Here is a 16,780-nt window from a genome sequence, read left to right as displayed (position 1 = left end):
ACTAATCTCCTCTCTGCCCTCAGCCCCTGTCGCCAGGCCGGGCCCCTCCCTGCACGACATTAAAGAAGGGCCCCCCGAGTGTCACCTGCAGATTTTCCATTGAGTCTCCCTTTGTGCCTCGATGCTCTGCACGGAATCACGGCCACAGGTCCCCTCCTGGGCCCCTGCATGCATATTCATGAGGCACCTGGTCCTCCTGGGCCCCTGCATGCATATTCATGAGGCACCTGTGCCAACAGCAGTGAATGTCAGTTCATTATCCTTTGCTGCAACCAAAGGCCTAAGGGATCTGTAAAGGGAGGTCTAAATCCTTGCAAAGAAATGGGGTTTCTTCAGCTCCCAGCTTTGAACAAACGGGACCCAGGGGCCAGCGCCTGCTCCACTCTGAGACGGGTCTGAGGGAGGAGCGCCTCACCTCTGAAGCGGGCAGGTGGGGAAGGTCACTTCACCAGACCGGAAGTCAGCGATTGCAGAGGGGCGGGTCTTTCTCTCCTATCACAATCCACTCAGTGGGGATCCCCGAGAACTCTGTGAGCTCCTTCGTGGGGCCGCGTCCCCCGGACCTGCCACCAGGGTCTCCACCTTACAGGTGCCGGCACCTCTCACTTCACCCGACTAGGGACCGGCCTTCTGACACGTGAGCCGCTGGGGGGAGCCCCCAAGTCCTGTGAACCCCTCCGCAGCAGGCCGACGGCTCCCGCAGCCTCTCAGTCCTCTTCCCATGGAAAATCGCGTGCTTTCTGGCTGCCTTGGAGTCTCCTGCGCTCACACACGGCCCAGACTCCGGCCCACGTGCCTCACATCCGTGTCCCTGCCAAGCCTCCCCATGCACCCCAGAATCCCTCACTCTCCCGTGGCACCCGCCAGACCCGGCACCTCACAGCCGGCCCTGTGCAGCTGCACTTGCAGCCAAGAAGGGAGGAGCCATGTCCCCCCTCGGCCGCCGTGTCACCTCCCCAGGCTCGGCCACTGCTGCTCTCCCCGGGGGGTTTCCCACCAGCAGTTCCGGCAGGTTTCTCCATGGGACTGGACCTGGGCGTCCGCCTGTGTGCTTGCTCCATCACTGCCCCAGGGACCTGCACAGCTCTCCCGGAAGCAGGTCCCTGAGGGACAGACGAGGGCACATGAGGGGTCCCAGCGCTCACACACAAGAACCCAGACAACACTCCAGCAGCTCCATCTGGAGGTGAATGAGAGCCTGGATGACAGCCCAGGAGACACTCGGACCCTGGAGAGCCCAGACAAGCAGCCTTGTTCCCATCCCCGCAGCCACAGGAACTCCTCACTGCCCTGCTCGGGGAGAACAGTGCCCCCAGGACACCACCCTACCTTGCACCAGGCACGGGCAGTCCCAGCTACAGGGAGGACCCTCGGTCTTCGCAGGCTTACAGCCCAGCGAGGGGAGCTCCATGGCACAGGCACTGAGTTCCTTCAGCAAGTCCCAGTGTCACCATCACAGCCCGGAGCAGAAGCAGTGTGGGACCATCGTGAGAACGCAGCCTCTGTGGGCACTCATGCTGATCTGTCAGACGGGAGCCCCTGGGTCTCTACCCCTGCAACACCATGCACATCGCACCACGGCAGTGAGAACGACACACCCCCACTGACCTAGCCAGACAGGAAGCATGACCGGGACTCGCAGGCACCAGTCCTCACAGTGCCTGCACCACAGGTCAGGTGGTTATGCCCCCCAGAACCCGGAGCCTGGGGCACTGTCCCCCCTCAGACTCGAGGCCTCTCCCTTCCCCTGTCCGCTGTCCCCTGCCACCTGGAACATCTCACGTGCCCACTGCGAATGCAAGTGTTCACCCCAGAGACCTGGCCTTTGCCCCCACTGTTGTGGGTCCCAACTTCCCTGGCGCCCACACGGCACCATGGGGACTGAGAATGAGCACCCGGTGCCCCTGCCACCGCTGCCATCAGTCACAGCAGAAGAAGCGTGGGGAGATGGCAGCATTGTACAAAGCTGTACCAAAGCCGAGCCAGCTCACCAGACTGGCAGCTGAAGGGAACGGCAGCTTCAGGGAAAATCCTTCCACTAGGAATGTAGCAGCAGCTGAAGACAAGGAGAGACCAGATGAGCCAATACCAACACAGAGGCAGGAGAGGTACAAAGGGGCAGGGTAACATGACACCTGCATGGAGGCAGGAGAGGTACAAAGGGGCAGGGTAACATGACACCTGCTAAGAGTGCACTACCCCTGGAGCAACAGACCTCACAGAGAGAGTGGATGAAATGCCAGGTACAGAATTCAAACAATGGGACCCACCCTGTGGCACAGTGGGCAGAGCCACTGCATGCAGTGCTGGATCCCATGTGGGCGCCAGTTCCAGATGTGGCTGCACTTCTTCCCATCCAGCCCACTGCTATGGCCTGGGAAGGCAGCAGAAGATGGCCCAAGTGCTTGGGCCTCTGTACCTGTGGCATGAGAGACACAGAAGAGGCTCCTGGCTCCTGGCTTCAGATTGACACAGTTCCGTCTATTGTAGCCATCTGGGGAGTGAACCACCAGATGGAAGACCTCTCTCTCTCTACGCCTCTGCCTCTCTCTAACTCTGCCTTTCAAATAAATAAAAAAGTCTTTTAAAAACAAGAATTAAAAAACTGACTAGTGGGAAGCTCAACAAGATACAAGAGTACAGAGCGGGGGGGTTCATGAAAATTAAGACAACAAAATCCTGACACCTATAGGAAATTCAGCACACAGACAGACAGAAATCTGGATCAAGAACCAAACAGATCTTGCAAAGAACTCATTACATTGAAGAAAAAATGCAGTCGAAAGCCTCATGATAGACCAGATAAAGCAGAAGAAAGACTTCAAACTTTAAAGTCAGGCCTTTTGAAATATCTCAGGCAAACAAAAAACACATATTTTAGAGATTTATTTTATTTATTTGAAAGGCAGAGTTACACACAGAGCGAGGGGATCTTCCATCTGCTGGTTCACTCCCCAAATGGCCACAATAGCTGAGGCTGGGCCAGGCTGAAGCCAGGAGCTTCACCAGGGTCTCCCAGATGAGTTCAGGGCTCAAGCACTCAGGCCATCTTCTGCTGCTTTCCCAGGCCATGGCAGGGAGCTGGATGGGAAGTAGAGCACTGGGGACTCAAAGCAGAGCCCATGTGGGATGCAGACACTGCAGGGATGAAGGTAGAGCTGGAAACTTCCTACCTGGGCAATCGTGGACAGCAGGGACAAGAGGCCCACAGGGACTCAGACAGCCGTGACGGGCGAAGGTTCTCACCGTGAGCATATCATCTGATCAGAGTATCTGACCCAGGCCCTTGCACAGGTAGGACTGAGTCTGACACGGGAGGCACAGGTGGCACATGGCTCCCCTCCCAGCACTCCCTGGGTCAGCAACCACACAGACACCTGCTCCGTCCAGGGGAGGGAGAGAAGAACGAGAGGAGGGCCCCCTGGGAGCAGCTGCTCTGATGCCAGCTGGCAGGGAGGGAGGCCAGCCTGGGGTCAGCACGGACCCAGACTCTCCCAGGCTCCTGAGAAGCAGTCAACAAGCAGCCGCCAGAAGCCCTGCAGCCCCAGGGTCCTTGAGGCTGATGCCCAGGGCTGGTGTCCAGGTTGGGTCTCAACCTGTGTGGCCAGGCCCAGAGCCAGGGCCTGCATCTGTGGGAATCCAAACATCCAAGCCCGCTCTTGGAGGCTCCTGAGCAGAGAGGTCAGAGCAGCTGTGTGACCTACGCAAATACTGGCACCTCTCTGGATCTCCTGTGGACACTGAGAATGATGGGAGGAGCGGGGGAAATCAATCCAGAGGTGATTAACAGCTGCGAGATGCGAGTTGCTAGGGCGGCTGTTCCGGGAGGGGGTGAGGGGGCTGGGGCGTTCTAGCCTATGACAGCTGTTAACAGAATCCCAGAGGACATCAGGATCCTCAACCCCCTCACTCCACCCCCGCCACAGGGGCCTGCTGCCCTTGACCGTGTGCTAGGTCGGTCTCGGGGCTGAGAGGAAACGTGTATTCATTAACTGCTCAGATAACCCGGCTGCCTCTCTCCTTTGCCACCTGCCCTTCTCTTATCTGGGTTCACGGCCCCTTCTCACCTGCTGGTTCCCTGACTTGCGTCTCCAGCTCAGCAGCTCACCCTGTGTACATGTAGTTAATTTCCAAGTGGGACACGTAAGCCCGCAGGGACAGGAGAGGGGCCTCTCGGGAGCTGGCGAAGTCCCCAAGTGAGCATCTGGAGACGTGTGGGAGAAATCATGCTTACAACACTGATAGAAAAATCTCCAACGAAACACCGGCCACAGAACTCAACAGCACAGTAGGCCATGCAGTGACGGCCTGACATGAAAGCAATCTATAACATTCCGAGGGGAAAACTCACAACATTTCAACTGATGCAGAAAAAGCATTTGAAAGAATTCAACAAAATTTCACGATTTAAAAAAATAAACCACTCAATACACTAAGAATATAAAGAAGCTATATGAACATAGTAAAAGCCATCTATGACAAGTCCACGGGCTGCTCCATCCTTGATGTGAAAGACAGTGTTGTTCTTCTATGACCCTGAACATACACAGCGTCTTCAAAAAATTCATGGAAGATGTGTGCTCTGAAGAACTATGCAGGCACGACGCATGTTTGTGCCAAAATAAACGTATTTTAATTCCATTTTTCACAAACTTTGAATTAGCCTCATAAAAAAGAAACAAAGAAATAAAAGTTATCACATTGGGAAGAAAGTAAAATTCTGCATTCACAGCTGACAAGCTCTTCTCTGTGGGACACCCTAAAAATCCCACAAACCAACACACCAGAAATCTGTTAGAACCAATAAACAAACCCAGAAAGCGACAGGATGCACAATCAACACACAAACCCCAGTCATCCTTCCACATCCTCACAATGAACAATCCTAAAAGAAAATGAAAGGTGGGGGGGGAGGTGGTGCCGTGGCGCAGGAGGTTAATCCTCTGCCTGCAGCACCGGCATCCCATATGGCGCTGGTTCTAGTCCCGGCTGCTCCTCTTCCTGTTCAGCTCTCTGGTATGGCCTCGGAAAGCAGTAGAAGATGGCCCAAGTCCTTGGGTTTCTGCACCCGCATCGCAGACCAGAAAGAAGCACCTGGCTCCTGGCTTCGGATTGGCATCGGCACAGTTCCGGCCGTAGTGGCCATTTGGGGAGTGAACCAACAGAAGGAAGACCTTTCTCTCTGTCTCTCTCTCTTACTGTCTGTAACTCTACCTGTTAAATAAAACAAATAAAATCTTTTTTAAAAAATGAAGGGAAAAAGCCACCTTAAACGCATAAAAAATACTTAAGACTAAACTCCCCCCAAGGAGCTGATAGACTTGCTCACTGAAAATGTAAAAACATCGCTGAAAGAGGCTAAAGGAGACATAGATGAGTCAGCGGACACTCCACACTCAGGGCCTGGAACCTACCGCGTGTCACGATGTCAGGACTCCCCAAAGTAACCTACAGCTTAACACAATCCCTGTCAGAACCACTCCGATGGGTTTTGGTTTTTTTCTTTTTGGAGAAGTAAAGAAATCCACTCTAAAACTTATGTGGAAACTCAAGAGATGCCAAACAGTCCTGAAAAAGAAGAAAGTGGGAGCTCTCACAGTCCTGATTTCACAGGTACAGGAATCCAAGCTGTGTGGCACCGGCATGAGGACATACAAGCTAAGTGAATACAATAAAAATCCGGGAATAAACCCTCCTAGAGGTCAGCTGACTTTGATTATAAGTGCTAAAACGTTCAATGAGGGAAAGAAGTTTTTGGCAAGAGGTGTTGAGGAAACTGGATTTCCATACTGCAAGAGCCTCATGTTGAACCTTTACCTCTCTCGTGTCCGAAAGTAAGTCCAAGTGCATCCAAGACCTAAATATAGGAGTTCAAACTTTAATAATCTCTGAAGAAAACATGGCGGAAAACTTCAAGACCTTGGATTTGGCAATGATTGCTCGGGTCTGACACCAATATTAAAACAAACTGGGATGCATCCAAATGGACAGGCTCTGTGAGGAGAAGGAGACAATCAACCAAGCGAGAAAGTTAGCACAGAAGGAGAGGAAGTGCCTATGAATCGTGTCCCTGGTAAGGGGCTAATTTCCAGAGTGAATAGAGGTGTACATACAAAACCCCACAACGCAACAATTTTTTAAAAGCCCTGATTGAGATGTAGCCAAAGGACTTGAACACACGTTTCTCCAGATACCCAATGACCGACGGACACATGGAAAGGGGGCTCACCGTCAACAGTGCTCAGGGAAGCACAAACCAGAACCACAATGAGGCAACACCCCACACCTATGTGTGTCGGGATTGCTACTGACAACAAGCAAAAAACAAAGACAAAAAAAAAAACAACAACACTCGGAGGGCTGCCTGCGGCACAGCACCACCATCTGCAGCGCCGGCATCTCGTATGGGCGCCGATTCGAGCCCCGGCTGCTCCTCTTCCGATCCAGCTCCCTGCTGGTGCACCTGGGAAAGCAGCAGAGGATGGCCCTAGTGCCTGGGCCCTGCACCCATGGAGGAGACCTGGAAGAAGCTCCTGGCTCCTGGCTGCTGGCTTCAGCCTGGCCTAGGCTTGCCTGTTGCAGCCATTTGGGGAGTGAATCAGTGGATGAAAGACCTTTGTCTGTCTCTCCCTCTCTGTAATTCTGACTTTCAAATAAATAAATAAATAAATCTTAAAAAAAAAAAAAAACTCAGAGAATAACAAGTGCTAGCAACAACGTGGAGAAATCGGGACCCCTGTGCACTGTCAGTGGGAATGCAGGTTGGTGCAGGTGCTATGGGGAAAAGTATGGGTGTGGCTTGGTTAGATGGCAATGGAGTCAGCCTGGATGCAGCAACCACACGTCAGGGTTTGGACCATTGAATAGACATCGGGGTCGGGAGCAGAACCTTGTACACTCGGGTCCACAGCAGCAGCATTCGCAGTAGACGAAGAAAGAGAAGCAACCCTCTGTCCACTGGCAAGCGAAGGAATGAACAAAACAAAGGACATGCTCGGCCTTCGAAAGGAAGCAAATTCTGACCTGTGCTGCAGGATGGGTGACCCCTAGGCACACTGTGCTCGGTGAAAGAAGCCGGTCACCAATGACAGATCCTGGAGCAGCCGACCTCAGGAGGCACGCTCACAGGGCGAGGGGCAGAACGGTGGCTTACAGGGGCCTGGGGGCAGCAGGGAACAGGAAGCTGTGCAGTGGGGCCAGAGTTTGAGTCTCACAAGACTCAGAGCGGCCACCTGCAGTGCTGGCAAGTCCTGGCTGCTCCACTTCCCATGCAGCTCTCTGCCACGGCCTGGGAAAGCAGCAGGAGATGGCCCAGACGCTTGGGCCCCTGCACCCATGTGGGAGAGCTGGAAGAAGCTCCTGGCTCCTGGCTTCAGATCGGCGCAGCTCCAGCTATTGTGGCCATTTAGGGAGTGAACCAGCATATGGAAGACCTCTCTCTCTCTCTCTGACTCTCTGTAACTCTGCCTTTCAAATAAATAAATCTTATAAAAATGTATATTCAACCACACGCAGCGATGCTATGAACCCAGTCAATGGGTACACTGAAACTTTTCAGAGCAGGTGTAACAAAGAGAGTATGATCTGAATTTTAAGGAACTCTTTCAAATCTATAGTGAAATAGTAGAGCTTAAAAAAAAGACTATAAGAAAATAAAAATAGCAATGGCAATTTGCAAGAATCTAAACTGCATATTTGATTTTAAGAACTCAAATCAAAGTGAGAGAATGCCGCTTATCGCTATCAGGTTGGCAGGAATCTGCAAGGCTGCCAATACGCAAAGCTAAGAGCATATGTGGAACATGGTCATTGTGTGCGATTTCACCAGAGTATAATTTGGTGACATCAGTCATACTTAAAAGTGGGAAAAAACATACATTTTGCCTCAGGAAGTTTACTATTGGGAATTTACCCAATGGAAATATTTACAAACAAAACAAATGTTTGTTTTAAAAGTGTTCCTTTTAATTGCAGCATTGTTTGCAGACCAAAAAAAAAAAAATCCATCAATAGGGAATCGATTGTGTAAATGTAGGAGCACCCTGTGATGGAATGCTGCACAGCCTGGGAAAAGCATGAAGCGAGGTCAAGAAAATCACAAAAATCAAAGTAAATCATTGCCCATGACTGACTTTCTTCTGCGAGCTCCCGTTGACCTGTTTGCTGAGCAGGTAGCATAGGCCAGACGCTGGCGTGCAGCTGTGACCAAAACAGACAAAATGTCTGCCCACAGGAACTCAGCGAGGGGTGAGGACAATAACTCAGGTGAGCAGCTACCTCGCCAAGAGCAGAGGAAGGAGATGAGCCCCACGGTGGAGAACAAGGCGAGGCGGGGCTAGGAAGTGCTGGGTGTGGTCACACTCACATAGCGCGTGGTCACATCACCTGCCAAGGAGGAGGCATCGGAGACCCAAGGCAGGGGAGAAAGCAAGCCTCGTGGGTGTCTAGGAACGAGGACAGGCAGTGCAAAGGCCCTGGGTCAGGGCTGTGGCTGCACTGTTAAAGGAAGCAAGGAGGCAGCGTGCCTGGAAGGCAGAGACCACGAGAGAAAGAAGAGCACCGAAAGAGGCCGGTGCAGTGGCAGCGTCCACCCCGGGAGGCAGTGCCACATCCTGCACCTGCAGTGACCTTGGCTTTTCCTGCAGGAGATGGCATCCAGCAGAGGCCCAAATGACCGACGTGTTCACAAAACTGCATAAGGAACCATTTTTTTTTTTTTAAATAGGAAGTGGAGTGTTTCTGAGTGATAGCATCGTAGAGCTTCTTATTTTCTCCTTTGTGGCTTTCTATTTCTAAAAAAAGCATCAAAGATTCACTCAAGAACTAGGCAGAGAGGGGAGCTGGGAGATGGGGAGCCTGCGTGGCGCGTGGATGCTCAGGGAGGCAGGCAGCTCCTGTCTGGGAGGAGCACCTGTCCCCTAGGCTTGTCCCTGGGCTGTCAGTTTGTGCTGGAGGCAGGGAGGAGGCGCTTTGCTCAAATGGGTTTGCAAAAAGAAAACTCCGGAAAAGTCTTGGCAGCAAGCCTTCTCAGATCCTTTAAAATCTCAGCACACCAGTGGGAGGACGCGGGGCTAAGTTTCCCAAACATATTTGGCCGTGGGGTCCATCTATTCACAAGTCATCATCGCTGGAGATCCAGCCAGGACCCACGGGAAACCACTGCTGTGCGTGGAGAGGCACTCTGCGGGGTCACCAGGAGACACTTTGCACTGGGACAGCTCCCTCCAGCACTGGGAGGAAGCTAGGTCAGGCGCCCAGGTGCAAGGAGACCCGAGAGCTTGCTTTCCCGCCCTGCGTATCTGTGGCGGCTGCTGGACCCATGTGCTCTCGTGCACTCAAAGAGACAGACGCTCCCGGACATTCCCGCCCTCTAGATTCAGGACTGACGGGAGGCTAAGGTGGCAGCGTGAAGTGTGAACTCCCAGATCAGAGGGACAGCACCCCCTCCCGCTGACCACAGTCCCAGGCCACCTCCTTCTTTCCTGGCATCACTGGAGGACAAGGAAGTGCAAGAGTTGGGGTGAGGGAACAGGACCATCTGTGGGGGAGAGGTGGCCAGGCCCACGGTTGCACAAGCCCACATCACCTTGGGCCCGTTAATATTAACTCAGTTTCCAGCCTGGGGAAGCATCAGCAGTGCCCAGAGTCACTGCCCTGATAAACATTGCTTTGCTCCTCCTGTTGGCTGGATCTTCAAGGCTTTCCACTTGGCCTTCAGACGGTGACCCTGCTGAGGTCTCCAAAAATACGCAGCTCTGATCCCTGTGGCTACAGCTGGGGAGGCTCCACCCCTAGGACAGGGCAGAAACTGACGAGGGCCGAGTGGGAGTAAAGACCCCACAGAAGCAGCGTGAATCGTCATTACGCTTCAGCGTAGTGGTCATCTTGAGCCACCTCAGTAACCACACCATCGAAGTTTCTTCTAAGAAGAACACAGTTTTGGTCCTGGTGGGCATTTCTTTTGTTTGGTGTCTGGACATTTTTTTGATTGCTAGTCATTTTCACAGAAACCAGACTTATGAAAAAGTAGATTCAGCCAACCAAGCATGCATGCATTCAAGCACCTTGTGTTGTGTAGAGTCACTTAGCCATCTTGTCATACCCTGGCCACACACTGCTGTATGTGAGCTCTGTGTAAGTTCAGTGAACAATTCTGAATTACAAATTTCGTTGTAGAAAAGAAGCACAGGCTTTGTAGATATGCTATCTCTCTCTTGCTTTCTCAGAAGACTGTCACCAGGATCAATGTGGACAGAGGACAGACCGTGCCCCACTCAAGGGTGCAGGGCAGAGGAAGCACAAGGCCTGAAACTCACCCACGCAGCAAGTGCTGCACCTGCTATCTAGCAAGATCCATCTGGCCGAAGAGGTGGTTTACTTACTTGCAAAAGATGTCATCACTCCAGAGAATATGTGTGAAGTCAGCATAGTAAAATGTTAATGGTGGAACCCAGGTGGTACACTCAGGGTTTTCACTGTTCAAAAAAAATCTTTGACCTTTGCCATGTTTGCAGATTTTCACATGCCATTATTTGTCAGATTATGCATTCATCAGAGAGATGCTGTTGTGGGTTGAACTGCATCTCCCCCAAAATGTATATGCTTAAGTTATAACTCCCAATACCTCAAAATGTGGCCGTTTTGAAGATAGGGTCTTTACAGAGGGAATCAAATTGCAATGAGGTTTTCAGGGTTGGCTCTAATGCAGGATGACTGGTATCCTTATGAGAAGGGCAAATTTAAACACAGAGGGAAGCTGATATAAGCCACAGAACGAATGCCATCCGGAAGCCCAGGAGAGCAGCCTGGAGCAGAGGAGGAGGCCACCCAGCCAACAGCTGAACTTCAGACTCGCAGCCTGCAGTAAGTTCCAGTTGTTTGCAGTGCTGTTGGGGCAGCCCTAGAGGGACAAGCAGAGATGTTGTGTTTCCTGATCTGCACAGACGGAGGTGCTGGGGGCCAGCAGTGGCCTGATCACCCCCTCAACTCCCAGGATGAGTGCAGATCTAACGAGGACTTTGGGCAGAGTCTTCCCAGAGAGAGAGTTCCTACTGCAGGGTGTGGGGGCCTGGGAACGGACAGTGAGCCACTGGTTTCCTTAGGAATAAATGAGTGACCATGAAGCCAAGCCGTTGCCCACTGGGATCTTAAGGCCAGCTAACGTCCAATAACGGACCTAGAAGCAAAGAGTTTTCGCCACTGTGGACTTTCAGCACCCAAAGCTCTTCTGAAGATCAAGCTGCTTAAAGGCCCACAGGAACCCAAAAAATTCCACGTGGCCAGAGGATAGCCAGTGCCCGGGCCCCACTCCTCGCACTGACCACTCAGGAGCCACTTGCCCATTCCCAAAGACACAGGTAGCCTCCTTCTAGGAGACAGGGTCTTTACAGAGGGAATCAAATTGCAAAGAGGTTTCCAGGGTTGGCTCTAATGCAGGGTGACTGGTGTCCTTATGAGAAGGGCACATTTAAACACAGAGTCCATGCTCCAAATGCCCACAGCAGTCAGGACTGGGTCAGGCCAAACACAGGTGGCTTCCTTCCAGGGTTGTTCAGAGGATTGAGTAGGATGGCACATCTAAAGTTCCAAGCACATAGTAGGTGCTCAAGAAATGGGAGGCAAAATACCTAGAGGTCGGGCTGAGCTAAGCCTCCCAGGGACTAGTCAACAGGCTCAAAGGCTTGTTTGTTCGGTAAACAAGTGGCCACAGGTGAACGGCTGCAGGACTGTGCAGGTCGAAATCAATGCTCGGCTGATTCCAAGTGTTTATCCCCATTCCACGCTGCGAGCGTTTGGCTCAGATTTCTTACCAGTGCTGAGAGAGTGCAGAGTGGAGCAGAGAAGCCCTCCCCACAGGCAGGAGAGAGGATTCTAAGTCTGCCTCCTGCTGCTTAACTCTTGCGGAGCCCCTGCCATGCCCCCCAGCCTCTGCTTGCTTACGTGTGCTCTACTTGCCCTAGGCTAGACTAAAACTGGTAAGTACACGTCCCGTGGGCCATGCCTCCTGATCTCACACCCGGGACACCAGCCACCAGTCACGGCCCCCGTTCCACCTTTGTCCAAACTTCAGAATCCTTTCCAAGGCAGAACTCCAGGGACCTCCACCACAGACGGCGGAGACCACCTACTGCCCCGCCCGACGGATGTCCACGAGGCCTCCTGTCCCCAGATTTCTGAGTCTGACCCCTTTCTTGACCAGAAACAATTTCAGTTTTCATCTTCATCTCCCAAGAAGCCATGCAATGAGTATTTGCGATCTGTCACCACCTGGGTCCTACGTCATGAATTTCCCTACTGTTCCCACTCCAGACATCCAACATCCCCACTAGGTACTAGATGTTGGTAACTCCATTTCTGGGAGAGAAAGAGAGAGAGGAGGAGGGAGAGAGAGAGACAGAGAGAAAGTTCTTCCACACCTGGTTCATGCCCCAAACACCCACAACAGTCAGGACTGGACCAGGAGCCCAAAATTCCATCCAGATCTCCCATATGGGTGGCGGGGACCCAAGTGCTTAACCCAGCGTCTGCCGCTGCCCAGGACGTGCAATGGCAGGAAGCTGGAGAGAGAGGCAGGGCCAGGACCTGAACTCAGGCACGGTGCAGACATCCCAAGTAGCATCGCGTCTGCCGCACCGGATACCACCTGGCTACGCCGTTATCTTAAGGAACTTGGTCCTAGAAACCTTCTCTCTGTCGCGTCACGTTTTGTAACTCCCAAAACATTCCAGAGCGAGATTAATTCAAGCCAAATCATGCATTTCACTACTTCCTCTGCTGAGAGAGTGGGGGGTGGTGGTGGCTGGCAGGTGAAGGCACCCTCCCAAAGCCGCAGTCTCACATGCCTTTGCGACCCTCACTCTCGGGCAGGAAATTGATGCTTCCAGTAAAACTAATGATCATTTCATTCTAAGAAGTGTGTCCAAAGACACTCCAACAGAAATTAATAAATCAAGAAAAGACAGACTCGTGTGCATGCATGCGTGTATGTGTGGGTGTCTGTGTGCATATGTGTGCATGTGTGCACATGCACATGTGTGTGGATGTCTGTGTGCATGTGTGTCTATGTGGGTGTCTGTGTGCACGTATATACATGCATGCACATGTGTGCCTGTGCTTGTGTGTGCTTGTGTGTGCATGTGCATGTGTGTGGATGTCTGTGTGCATGTGTGTCTATGTGGGTGTCTGTGTGCATGTGTATGTGTGCGGGTGTCTGTGTGCACATATATGCATGCATGCACATGTGTGCCTGTGCTTGTGTGTGCACGTGTGGGTGTCTGTGTGCATATATGTGCATGTGTGTGCATGCACATGTGTGTGGGTGTCTGTGTTCATGTGTATCTGTGTGGGTATCTGTGTGCATATGTGTGCATGTGTGTGCATGTACATGTGTGTGCATGTGTGTGGATGTGTGTCTATGTGGGTGTCTGTGTGCACGTATATGCATGCATGCACATGTGTGCCTGTGCTTGTGTGTGCACGTGTGGGTGTCTGTGTGCATATATGTGCATGTGTGCACATGTGCATGTGTGTGGATGCCTGTGTGCATGTGTTTTCACGTGTGCACATGTGTGCCTGTGTGTGCACGCATGTCTATGTGCCTGTGTGTGTGCATGCATGTGTGTGCGTGGTGTTTATAGACATCAGCTCCAACCTGGTGCTGCAGGAGCTGCTGTCAGAACCCCTCTGGTCCTCTTCCCTCCTCTGCAGCAATTTCAGGTCGGGCCCATTCCCAAGAAGCCACCTTCGAGAGTAACAGAACAAAGACCTGGGTGTCACGTAGGCCAGCACCCAGGCCCAGCACAGTCCCCGTCACCTGCTGGCTTTTGCACTAGTCGCTCCGCCTTTCCTGGGCTTATCTGCCGAGCAGAACCAAGGCCCCCCACGCACGTCTTGGCATGAGGTCCCCCTTCTTAGAGCAACAAGAGCGCGTCCTCCCCTGCACATGGCGGGGCTATCCTTACCAGAACTGCTTCCTGGTTGAGCTCCTTACTGGGTAGAGTTGGTCTTCTGTGTGTAAGTTAATCGAAAATGGGCTGGGCGAGGGAGGGGGAGGGGGAGGGGTGGGCGTGGGGGTGGGAGGGAAGAAGCCAAGTCATACTCATGAAACCCAGGCATCAGGTTCTCATTCTTTAAACAAAAGGCTTCTTTGTTGGGGGTGGGGGGCAGCTTTTTCTACATCGCCCAGTCAGTCCTTGGGCTTCCGCACAGGGAGACAGGAAGTCGTTCCTACCTGGAAAAGCGACGAAGGAAGGGAAGATGGAGGAGCCACCTGCAGGAAGGCGGCGCCCGTGGCGGGCTTGGGTCCAGCTGGGGCGCCGGGGGCGGAGGCCGAGCCAGGGTCTTCTCGCCCTCCCTTGGGCCCTGGAAACCTGCGCACTCCTCAGGACTCCAGAGTCCTCGCGCCTCTGCCTGCCCAGCTCGGCGAGTTCTCGTGAACTCCACTTCCACACACACTGGCCAGCTCAGGACCTCCAGCTGGTTCTGGCCTGCCCTGTTCTGCACAGGCTCCCGCCCCCATCCCGGCTCTGGGTCCAGGCCTCTAAAGCAGTGACAGGACCCAGGCCAGACACGGGGCCAGTGCTTTAGGAGTGGGCGGTGGTCGTGGCCCAGGTCCCGCACCCACACCCCTTTGCTGCGGCCCTGACTCAGCGCTCTGTGAAGCACAGGGGTTTGGGTAGCTCAGTGCTGCAGGCTGAAAGCCCGAGGCTGGGTGGCTCCGTCTGTCTGGTCTCTGGCGAGGGCCCCTTGGCACAGCGCAGAAGTAAGTGTGGGAGCTGTGGGAGGGGCCCAGCACACCCCCCCCCAGGCCCACACTCAGGACCTGACATAGGCACTGCCCACCAGGCCCCGCCTCTTAAAGGAGCCACCATCTCCCAGCAGGGCCACCATGGGGGCCACAGCCAGCACAGGAACCGCTGAGGAACAGGCTCTGACCACAGCCAAACCGCACCAACAGGGATGGAGAAGGAAGCACGCAGGGCAGGGGAGAGGAGGGCTTCTCACCCCCCTGCCGAGCCTTCCACAGCAGGGGCTGCCCCCCAGTTTCTCCGCACACCAGCGAGCTCCGCACACAGTACCCCAACACATGGGCATGTGGGACACAGGAGGGCACGGGGTGATCGCCCCGTCAGAATTCGCAGGTCTAGCCCAGCACTGCGCCCACGGAGGCCCACTGGAGGGCTGGTGCTGCAAGCAGGCTGAGGGGGCAGGGTCTTCCCCCGAGGTGGAGCCGCTCCCGAGGCTCCTGGTTTGCGCCTGAGGCTGAGACACAGCCCCCCTCCCCCCGTGCAGCTGTGGGCACGTAGGCTCTGTCTTAGCTGTGGGGCCGGCACCGGCCACAGGGCCTGCAGGGCTGGTGGAAGGCCCCTTGCTCTGAAACAGGGAGCGGCAGGGGACAGAATAAAGCCCATTGAGTTCCTGCTTCCAGAAGAAGATGGGGTGACGGCGTTCTGTCTGCCTAGGATGGCACACCCCGTTCTGTCTCTCTGGCTGCTGGTGGCCGGGCTGCGACCTCATGCCCATCACCAAGGGGCTCCTGGCCAGGCGACCGATGCACCCACGGGAAATCAGACAAACCTGTCGGCTTCGCTGAACAAGACCCACTTGGCCTTCAGTTTGTACCAACAGTTGAGATCTTACATCTGCTGCTTCACTCCCCAAATGGCTGCGATAGCTGGGGCTGGGCCGGGCCGAAGCTAGGAGCCAGGAGCTTCCTCCGGGTCTCCCACGTGGGTGCAGGAGCCCAAGGATGTGGGCCATCTTCCACTGCCTTCCCAGCACTGCAGGCCTTGGCTTTCCTTACAAAGCTACAATACCAGCCCCTAACCTCCACTTTAAACCTTACACAAAGATTAACTCAGAATGAACTGTAGACCTAAATGTAGGCACGGAAGCTATGAAACTCCTGGAATGAACCACAGGAGAGGATTTTATGATCTCCGAGTTAGGGGAAAGCATTCGATGTGACGCAGAAACATGAAGAATGGAAAAACAAAAATTTCATTAAATTGAAATGTGCACACTTAAAAGATTATGTTAATAAAGTGGAAAGACAAGCCACGGATTTCTACAGAGCAAAATAGATGAGTCTAAACACCCACTCTAGATATTTACCCACCCATTTTTTTTTTATTTTTAGTCATTTATTTTCATCTTTTTGAGAGACAGAGATCTCACATCTTCTGATTCACTATTTATTTATTTATTTTTTTTGACAGGCAGAGTGGACAGAGAGAGAGAGACAGAGAGAAAGGTCTTCCTTTTGCCATTGGTTCATCCTCCAATGGCCGCCGCGGCCGGCGCACCGCGCTGATCCGATGGCAGGAGCCAGGTGCTTCTCCTGGTCTCCCATGGGGTGCAGGGCCCAAGTACTTGGGCCATCCTCCACTGCACTCCCTGGCCACAGCAGAGAGCTGGCCTGGAAGAGGGGCAACCGGGACAGAATCCGGCGCCCCGACCAGGACTAGAACCTGGTGTGCTGGCGCCACAAGGTGGAGGATTAGTCTAGTGAGCCATGGCACCGGCCTGATTCACTCTTCAAATGCCTGTAACAGCCAGGGCTGGGCCAGGCTAGAGCCAGGAGCCTGGACCTCCATCCTGGTCTTCCGTGTGGATGGCAGGGCCGAGCACTTGAGCCGCCACCTGCTGCCTTAGCAGGAAGCTGGAATTGGAAGGAATGTAGCAGGGATTCGAACCCAGGACCCCGCAATGGAATGCAGGCTTTGCAAGTGGCGACCTCACTGCTCCACCAAACACCCAGTCCTCGTCCAGCACCTTGAAG

General features: G+C 53.5%; 1 protein-coding gene across 1 annotated transcript in view; it reads left to right on the top strand.

Annotated features, from left to right (window-relative positions):
• The window catches only part of LOC100358221 (alpha-1-antitrypsin-related protein), a 48,757-nt gene extending 48,667 nt beyond the window's left edge, over positions 1-90 (top strand). The window contains exon 5 of the mRNA XM_089322547.1: positions 1-90. This exon is cut by the window's left edge and continues 196 nt beyond it. Within this exon, the coding sequence (XP_089178673.1) occupies positions 1-5 (5 nt within the window). The 3' untranslated portion in view covers positions 6-90.
• The last annotated feature ends 16,690 nt before the right edge of the window (positions 91-16,780 follow it).

The sequence above is a fragment of the Oryctolagus cuniculus genome, chromosome 20 (assembly GCF_051225735.1).
Source record: "Oryctolagus cuniculus isolate XC-2025 breed Fujian yellow rabbit chromosome 20, ASM5122573v1, whole genome shotgun sequence".
Taxonomy (NCBI): domain Eukaryota; kingdom Metazoa; phylum Chordata; class Mammalia; order Lagomorpha; family Leporidae; genus Oryctolagus; species Oryctolagus cuniculus.
Note: the sequence above shows the minus strand (reverse complement) of the source record. Positions and strands in the feature narration are given on the sequence as shown.